The 10,000-nt window shown below is 40.4% G+C and overlaps 1 protein-coding gene and 1 pseudogene across 1 annotated transcript; one reads left to right on the top strand and one right to left on the bottom strand.

The window, feature by feature from the left end:
* Positions 1-3,848: 3,848 nt before the first annotated feature.
* Positions 3,849-8,668, bottom strand: LOC140930543 (uncharacterized). Its single transcript, XM_073380271.1, has 4 exons — positions 8,372-8,668; positions 6,935-7,723; positions 5,638-6,312; positions 3,849-4,852 (listed from the first exon to the last, which is right to left on the bottom strand). Exons 1-4 carry the CDS (start codon positions 8,634-8,636, stop codon positions 4,299-4,301), a joined length of 2,283 nt encoding a protein of 760 aa, XP_073236372.1. The 5' UTR covers positions 8,637-8,668; the 3' UTR covers positions 3,849-4,298.
* A 1,020-nt stretch (positions 8,669-9,688) lies between these two features.
* LOC140929391 (uncharacterized) overlaps positions 9,689-10,000 on the top strand; it is a 1,592-nt pseudogene continuing 1,280 nt past the window's right edge.

Raw genomic sequence — 10,000 nt, 5'->3', positions numbered from 1 at the left:
GCTCAAATTGGCCAAAATTTAACCCGGTGATTCAAACTGTTCTAAGCACTATAAAATGGATAATTGCATGTACAGAGGGGTAAATTCTTACTTAAAAGCCTACTTGGATATCTCATTCCACCTAAATCGCCTTTGCTCTGATGCTTAGACGACAGATACACCTTCACTCGTTTACGAACTAGTTTTGGAGTTGTTCTTTAAGTAAAAACCTCACGCTGTAACAGTTACTTCTGTACCTGTTCTGGTACCTGTTTAAGTGTAAACCGTTTCTATTTTTAACGTAACAATGAATTTTAGACGCAAATGGTGCATTTTTCCGAATACTCTTCCATACAAAAAGTGTCACTTTCCGTGTTTACTGTACCAAAGATTTTAATTTGTTCATCGGTAGTCTGCTAGGTGCATGAGTGCATTGAGAGAAATGACTAACTTGATTTAAACCAATGGAATTGTAACTTCTGTTATAAATAAATTTCCCACGACGAGATCTCAATTCAACTTCTTTTATTTCTTCCACAGCACAATTTTCCTTCTGTACAACTAGCTCATTACCTTCTCTTGTCGTCATCTCGCTGCCATCAAAACACTCTACCACAAAACTTGCTGATATTGCAAAATCCCGACTCGACTAAAATTTTTCTTAGTTACATTAACTTTTTTAAGCTAAATTAAGTGCTTTTTAATTCGACAGGAATTGTAAATAGTGTTTTTGAATGAATAGTTTTTTCTTTTTTTTAAGCGAATTAATTGTAAATAGGATTTTAATAGTTAGCATTGTTGTTAATAAAATTTCTTCTTCTTCTCGAGTAAAATTTAAATCCCGACTCACAGCATCGTACATGTACCGCGTCACGATATAAACACACAACACGCAATACAAAAACAAGTACATTAACCGTCACCCTGCTAAACAAAATTGAACTAACAAAAAAATTGTTGGAGTTATCACAGTAGTTCCAAAAGAAGTCTCAGTCCCTTTTGGTTTCAATTGTTGACAATCGTCTCTTCCTTCATCGGAACTGATTTATATCACAGGCAACTTTTGTGTTCCGCAATGCAAAATCAAAATCACTATTGTGACACTGATAACCAGCTACACAAATCTTGCGACTCTCCAACTTGTTAAACATTCCTCTGTTCAAATTCTCATCCATTTTACACGTACACTCCTGATATTCCGATTTGTTATTACGTCTATCGGGTCTATGAGTCTTTGCTGTCATTGATGTCTTGATAATTTCCTTTGTTTTTCTTTGAGTTCGCGGACCACCCCATTCCGAAAACACTCAGTGTTATTTTTTAGTGTGGGCGTACAGCGAACAGTGTGTGCATTTGTAAGTTTAACCCGGGATAACATGATTGAACAATATATTAACAAGTTCTTCGAAACGCCCGCGGCCAAATGTTATCCAAACTGCTTCTTACTGCTGCTTCGAAAAATTTCGGATCAAACGATATCCAAATCGTCCCTCATTGGATTATCCGTTCGACCTAACAAAATCGACCAACAACAAAATAAGGAAAAGAAAATGGACATAAAACAGCAAATTCAGATGACCTCTTAGGAAACATGCAATTAAAACTGTCTTCCTATGATTGGTGCATTTCGATCCTCTCGTCAAAAAAAAATGTCAGACGCCAATCATCTTAGCGGACCTCTTAGGAAACGAAAGTTTTCTTCAACGGGTTCAAAAGGTCATTGTTTGTGATTTGTGATTGGTGGATTTCGATCCGTTTTCTGAGTTTCTGTGTTTCAAGGTTCGTCGCTTGTGATCTTATTGTGACCAAAACCTGACGTTAATATTCCAAATATTTTCAATAGATTTCATCCCTGGACTTCAGACTTCCAAATTTCGATGAGGCAAAAATACTGAAGATTCAGATTGACTTTTGAGATCGTAAAAGTGCGATAAAGTGCCGTGTGCTAGCAGAGCTTTCATTTCCACATGCCTCTTACCTTGTACAAGACGTTCGCATAGCAGACATTCGCCTCGCTTCGCTTGATTACTTGCCTTGTTTGCATTAGCACGTATTGCGTGCCTATTGCACATTTGCGTCAAAACAAGCCGTTTCCATTACTCTATTTGGGCCTCGCCCAAATAATAATCCAAGAAACAATCCAAATTTTGCTCTCAATCAAATTACACTGCGAGCAGGCTCTTCTTTACTTATTTATTTACTGATTTTTTGCAAAGTTACTCCATGCATAACTCATGCACTTGAGCGAGCGAGCGGCGAAGCCGTAAGCCGCAATAAACGAGGGCGTAAGCGTCTCGTCTTAATCCCCTTATTGTAATGTCGTTGTTTGCAATCGCGCTGGGTAAGATATTAAGAACTGGAAGGATTTTAAGAGAAAAGGCGGACTGCTAGCAGTCTGTCTACAATCCAGTTCTTAAGGGTGATAAAGCAAACACTGAGGGAGCCTTCATTTTTTCATTATTTTTCTCAAATGTTTGCAGGTTAGTACCTGCGCAAGCGTCGAGCGACGACGCCGGCCGGATACTGAGACGCGAAAAGCAAGGGTAACAGCCCGAAGCGAAATATTGCGCCTTAAATGTGAAACTTAGAAAATCATAATAGCAACGGCATGCGTAACAACCAGCGGGCACACGGTCACAGGTCACCATCCCGTTTGTCTACAAACGTCCAGTTCTAATTGTTGGTTAGATACCTCTGTAAGGAGGGTACCAAGGTTCAACTGGTCCTGGGCTAATAGTGCATACTCTGTATTAGGAAGGATAGCTATAGCTAGAACTAGTACGGCTCTTGGGGTCTTGCGAAGCCATAACAACCGTGCCTTCGGTGACGGGAATGATGTGTAATCTGGATAGTGATTTATCCGGCGGAGGACAGCGCTATCCACCCTTTGGACAACAAAGGCCGGCCGTGTAATAAGTTTTAAGTCGAAATTTTCAACAAGTTACTGGGTCTATGAACTGTGAACGGTTTGATCCCAGGAGTCATTTCAAAAGTAGGTTGAGTTTGATCGTCCGGGTGAACGTAGTCCTGAATAGGACTGTTGTTGTTGACAGTGACTGACGTTTCGACAACCTGTGCGGTACTCATCTTCAGAGTAAATGTGACTTGTATCACGTCAGTTGATGGTATTATACTCTGGTTATTGGTCTGATTGTAGCCTGCGTAGCTGGCGGTATTGTGTAGTAGTAGTCGAGTGAGATTTGGCGGCGCTCCCTAAGCCGTGATGTTATTGGCTATGAAGACTCGTAATCAGTAATTGGTGCGTTTTGATCAGTCTATTGTCACAGTTTATTGTCGTTTATACGGCGCTGGTAACTGTTGGCTACGATTCAGTGGCTTTTTACTAGGTCTGTATATGTTGTTAATCCCCCCTCGCCTAGCCAGTGTTAATGGAAGCAGACTGTGACAAAACCGTCAAAACTCAGAAACATCCGACATTGAATATAAGGCAGTCCTTGTTCAATAAGGAAAGTGCACACACACTTTTAAAACTTATAACATCGGCGAAAAACATTTATACTTTAAATTGTGCAATAAGCCTTTCTGTTAATATTTTCTTAGTCCATTATATTAAAACATCTTATATAATTATTAAAATTGCAATCGCCGTCGCATATGAAGCGTAAAAAATTTCACTCTAGCTATAAAAGTTAAATTTAAAAAAAAAAAGCTAAAAGCGTTTCTGAAAACGGGAACATTTTCGAAACCTTTTAAATAATCCTATTTAGCGTTTCCGTAGGAAACGTATTGCCCACCACCGGAGCATTCACGTTGTAGTAGGCTAGTCTAGTAACACTACCATACTACTTAATATCATCGTAGCAAATCTTCTATTGTAACTAGTTATTTCTGACGTTTGAAAAATGAAGGCAAGTGAAAAGTGGCCGAGTCGATCGAGTTGTTTTCTTCTTTTCTTGATGTTCGAAACAGTGGGGCTAAATTTTAGGCCACTTAAAGAAAATGGCTACTTTTTTGTTCCTGTCAACGCCAAGTTAAACTATTGTCTCTCCCTGTTAAAAAATAAAGCTCCATAGATTTTCCCAAAACAGCAGCCTCCGAAACAGCCGACACATTGCTACACCACCCGACTGGTTTTCCCACCCACAAATTCCGTACTGATGACGTATCACTACCCCGATCTGGGTGGCTTCTGATTGGTCGTGCCGCGTGGGGAATTTATTTCAACCAATCAAAAAGCACTACCCAGATCTGGGTTGTGACACGTCATCAGTACGAGATTTTTATGCTCGTTCCTCAGACGTAATTTTGCGGGAAATCCAGTGCTGTTTTCTCTGGCTACCATAACAGTTGTTAACACGTTAACCGCCTACGTCTATGAGTATTCCATACAATTCAATACCGGAAAGAAAAATACTAAATCTCCCTGAGGAATTCTTGCCCGTCTGGAAAATCCTAAAATACCAAAAGGCCCCCAGTTCTCCGTCGACTGGCCATGTGGCTGTGTAGTAAGGGAAAGGATCCTTGAGCCCGCGATCATTGTCATGCTTTTTTAGTGTCTTCCAAATACGTTCATCAAGCGACCCTTCTAAGCGCCAATTACGAATGATTGACATTCCATTGTCTCTCCCATGTCGCAGGGAGTAGTGGGTGAGATATAAAGCGTATTTTTCCTTTAAGTCTACACACCACCATGATTTGTCTTCGTCCTTTGTTCCACTTAAGCTTCCTCTGCGATTTTCAAGCAGATCAATTGCGTCACTGTGCTCATCATGATTAGAGGAGCGCGTGGCGATTATTCTTGTAGGAGAGGCGCTGGTACCACCGGGGCTCACCCATGGAGTTGTACCAAAGTTTGTTCCTAGGGCATAGAGAACACCATGTCTGTCGAAATCTTTTCTGTAGTTTAAAACGCCTGTGTTAATTGAAAAGGAAAAAAGGATCTGCATCAGCTAATGTTTTCGAAGTTAACATAGATAGAATAAGGAGCATTTACCGAGGTCTGTTCCTGCAATGGGTCAGATTACATTCATCCTTTAGGGATAACCGGGATTTAATGTAGTCTATTACGAGGAACGTTGCGTGACGACACTAAAAACGATTGTGTAGCAGACTAGATTTAATGCGGATCCAAGGTCACACGGATCAAATGGTGCATCAAATGTTCACATGAATTCTTGTCCAGATGGGATTCAAAATCATCCCATGGCATAATTATATTGTCTATTTTCTACAAAACTCACTATAACAATATTTTGTTTTTCTTGGGGGTGTGTGTGTGGGGGGGGGGGTATATGATCCACCAAGGGAGCAAAAGACAGTACACACAAAATCTCGAACTTGCGTCGTCTTACCTTCGTCTGGCCTTCTCACAGAAGTGCTTTTTAGAATCGCAAGTAGCCAGAGCAAAAGTTGAAACAAACAAGAGCGCCCTCAAAAGTTTGCTTGCTCTTCACACCTAGGCTACCTGACAAGTGCTAATTTGGAGTCAGAATGGGACGTCTAATTGTGGTGGAATACAATGCGCCCTAATTTGCATTCTGAGACGACCTTGGGCTCAATTTCTGCCGCGCTCTTTCGAGTCCGGTTTAATTCCGCACCAAGAAGAGAAGGGAGGCGCGCGGGATCCTTTACCGATCAGAGGCTGTTAATCAAACCTATCCTAGCCGAACAAATCTATAAACAGAACTGCAAACTTACGGCCTGGCATGCTCCGCAACCTTTGAATTTCTTCTTTTAAAGTGTCGCACTTGGCGCGTTCCACGTTTGCGGCCTCGCGGAGTCGCGTAATATCTTCACGTTTGTCCGCTTCCTGATTGCTTAGTTCCCTCATCAATTTTTCCACTTCCTTTAACGCGTCTTTTTTTGCCTTGTTTTCAACCAACAGTTCTTCTTTCACTTCTTTTACCTTCTTCTTTTCACGAGACAAATTTTTCTTTACTTTAAGGAACTCTTCTTGGTGTTTCTCGACTTGTGATTTTTCCCTACTCAGTCCCGTCTTTATTTTATGAACTTCAGATTTGTGTTTATTTATCTGTTCTTTTAGTTCTTCGTTCTGCACTTGTAGATTTTTCATTTCCTGTAACTGCTGTTCTTTTACTCCACAAAGCATTTTTTGCAGTTCTTTCTCAAAGTTTCGTGATAAAGTTTCATGTTCTTCCTTCATGCTTTGCAGTTCCTTTTGAAATGTTTGCCTTTCTCGCATATGTTCGTCCCCCAATATTTTGATGCGGCTGTTTATTTGCTTATTTTCCTCCTCCAACTTCTCTTTTTTTGCTTTGATTAGGTCTTTTTCAGTTCGCAGCAAGTTACATTCTTCCTTACGTTCGTCACAACGCGAGCAGTTCAGCCCATTTGCAAAGAAATAACAACAACCTATAGCATCGTTTGTTATGCTAACGTCATTGACAGTTTCAGAACCCACGCTCCTTAAATTTTGATTTGACATTTTCACAATGTTCTTGGAACTGGTTGGTGTTCTAGCACTGTTATTTGCTTTTTTGTGGTGAATATGATTTCTAATATTATAGCCACAAATGAAAAGCATAGAAAAGTTGACTGATTTTTCGCAAATAAACCAAAGAAAAAACATTCGGCCACCGCAATTTCGCGCATTTTCCTCTACATATAAAACCTGCTTAAGCGCGTCACACTGACTCTCCCTTGCACTAATCTTATAAAGGACTTTGCCAAGCCCATAGACCTCATTACTTGCCCAGTGCGCGGCCCATGGCATGCATTTCGGGTTACATTGGTCCCGATGTTCGTAACGGTTAGGCGACTGAATCGCATTGGCCTAGAAGGCCGGAGAAAACGCCATACAGGGACTAGTACGGAGGTTTCGTCCCTTCAATTTCGTGTGTGTGTGTTTTCATTCGTTGTTTCTTTCTTCCCCCCCCTTTTTTGTTTTGTTGTTTGTTTGTTTGTTTTTTTTTCAATTATGATTGAGTCATCTCCTTCTATTAAGAAACATTTCTTCCCCCTGTGCTAAACTCACCTTCAAATTCAAATTGCACTATCTCTCCAGGAGAAGTGGCCCTGTCATGGACGCTCGCTGTTCGATGTGTTTCCATACAAGCAAGAGTTTCCTCGAGTTGTTTCTCTAATTTCTCGCATCTTCGTTTTGTTCCTTCGTGCTCTTTCACCACTCTAGCCAGATCCTTTCTTGTCTCTTCTAGCTCAACCGCTAGGTCTGCGCCATTTTCCAAAAATTTACTGTTCTTTTCCAAGACTGCATTCTCAGTAAGACAAAGGGGAGTGAGGACCCTCATTGGAGATTGATCAGAAAGGACAATTTCTCGTTGGCGAGAAATTGAGTGAAGGTCATCGTGAAGAAATGTTTCGTTTAAAATATTGTTGTTGTAGTCTGACAACTTTCGGACCATCTCTTTGTTTTCTTTTGTTTTCTCATCCAGTGTTTCCTTGAGTTTGCAGAACTCTTTCTCCGTTCGTGACCTTGCTTCGTCTAGCTGGTCACACAAACCCCGTAAGTTCTCCGTCTCCTCGATATAAACTTCTTTTTCACTTCTTTCAGCCAATACCTGTTTTTCCAGTTCTTCAATTGTTGTCTTCAGTTGTTGAAGTCTGCTTTCCATGAGTTTCTTATCGTCTTCTCCTTTTGTCATTAACATTTTATTCATACTTTTTAGTTCCTCGCATTCCTTTAGAGTTTTCTTGTGATTTTGTCGTTCTTTTTCTAATTCTGCCCTCGTTATTTTAACTTCTTCCCTCAACCTCGCGCTACGTGTTCTTGCGCGGTTCAATTCTGTCTTGATCTCCTCCATTTCTTTAGAAAAAAGTAAAAAAAAAAAAATATCACGCAAAATAATACAGGCCTCTGCGATAAATAACTATGGACGCGGTCTCCAATAAACCGACAATGGCCGGGCTTATTTACCTGCCCTGCCCATGTACGGGGTGATTTTGCAGCCTCACCACCAAAACGAGGCAACATATCATTGCCATCTTTCATGTAATATGAATTTCGTCAGGTTCGAAAAGCTCTGACTGGTGACCAACTTTTTTAAAAAAATTTTCGTTCATTTACCTTCCTCTGAACACAATAAAACCAATACGGGAGAAGATCAGTAAGGGTACGGCTTCGTTACATTACCAGCTACCGGGAGTATGAAATCAAGCATCATGATTGTTCATGAGCTTTTATTAAATGGAAGGGGATCCATGACATTTCCCTCTTGAATCGCAGCGGGATAATTTCGTGTCCAAAAATAAATCTTGCAAGGGTTCCCGTATTGTTTGCACACCATCAGTAAAAGGTCTATGAAGCCTCGTAGAGGAAGATAAATGTGATAGTCGTTTTTGAATCAAGTATCACAACCTCTGGCTCCTGTTTTAAAATAGATTTTCCCGTCTTTTATGATCAGTAAACCCTTATAATTAGGACAGAACAACGTCTAAAAGAAAATGTTTTTACCTGATTGCTGTACTAACGGAGAGGCTAAATGTGGCTGGACTTCCTGCAATGCTTTAACAAAGTCTTCAAACGCCTTTGGCCCTCTCCTGGGTAGAATTTCTAACAGCTTATCACTCGCATCTTCTCGAGTAGCTCTCACTTTAATTTCTTGCTCATCTGTGACGTCTAAGACGTTCACCAACTGAGGTAACAACTTCACTGGCTCCAGATCCCTTCTGAGTGTGGACCAGTTTCGTCGCAAGATTTCTCGATGTTTGTCATCCATGGTGCCCCCAGTTGTCCTTTAGTACCAGATTTGTTCCCATAAATGGTTCAAATTTCTTTTAAATCCTGAAACAAGTAATTCTGTACGCGTTTTAGGAGACAAAATTTGGTAACTGATGTCACTGAATGTTTGCTGTTAGTAAAAAACATTATGAAATCAATGAGGCATTGTTTTTTCGCCCTACTGTCGAAACAAATACAAAATTTTTTAGGGTAAAACCATAGAAGTAACAGTTGTGAGCTTCGACAAGGTTTTTCTCATTCTACAGTTTGTATGATAAAAATATTTCAAATAGTTATTTTAGCGGGTTATGTACAAGTCTGTACTCTTTCTATATACAGTGAACTGTTGAACCAAGCGGCCTGTTACTAGCGTACCGAGACAAAATTGATGGTAAATCCAGCAGTACTGTATCCTCTCGGTGGTATCAAGGGGGGTTGGATCTCATCAAAAAGTGAGGTTTTGTTTACTCCAAGTATTCATACTTTTCAATTAAATTTTACCACAAATAACAAGGAAATTGATTATTGGTCCTAAGATTAGTTAAGCAGTGAAGTGTTTTTGTGTCAAAGTAAAATCGACTCCCTAAGCCGGATATTGTAATGATGCGCTGAAGGATCGTTCTGTCAGCTTTGATAGCGGCAGACTTTTCTCTTTCTTTCTTTTCAGCCTCATAAAGAGAAACAAATGTGAGCGCTTTATTTTTGGGAAGAGGGTCCCTAAGCTTCTTACGATTCTCATCTTCCTTTGGGACCATAAGCCTTTCTTTGACAAAAGTGTCGAGTTTCTTCTGGCCGAGGCTGCTTGCGTTCAAAAGAGATTCTTCTATCTGTGTTGTTGTCAGGTCCTTAGTAACCATGTTCTGTAATCTTTCGGGAACATCTGCTTGTTGATTGACGTTGAAGATGTTCGCCTGATGCAGCAACTCGATCACTTTCTTCTCATCGTAATTATCCCGCCGATTTCTTGAGGGGTTAGACTCGTTGCATGTTATGTGATCATCGTCATCAATGTGGTACATCTCTCTCGTTAATAGGGAGTTTAAGATACAACGACGCGGACGTGACGAAAGCCGACCGGAAGTAAAAATACCCAAAATGACTACCACTGCGCATGATCGTGACGTAAACAAGCCGCGTCCTTGCTCAAGACGAACGCGCTGAAGACCATTTTGACGTTGTTGACAAACTGTAAGTATTTCAACCTATTTTGACTTATTTAAGACAGTGAATTGGCACTTTTTGTTTGTATATTGAAAGCTTAATTATCCTGGCTATATTCCTCACGTTTTTTTTTCTTGTTGTTTCCTTTCAGGCTCAGTTGAACTTGCGAACAGTAAACACAAGAAACATCAGTTGCCATGG

Source organism: Porites lutea, chromosome 3 (assembly GCF_958299795.1).
Source record: "Porites lutea chromosome 3, jaPorLute2.1, whole genome shotgun sequence".
Classification (NCBI taxonomy): domain Eukaryota; kingdom Metazoa; phylum Cnidaria; class Anthozoa; order Scleractinia; family Poritidae; genus Porites; species Porites lutea.
The sequence above is the reverse complement of the archived record's forward strand: the minus strand, read 5'-3'. Positions and strand labels throughout refer to the sequence as shown.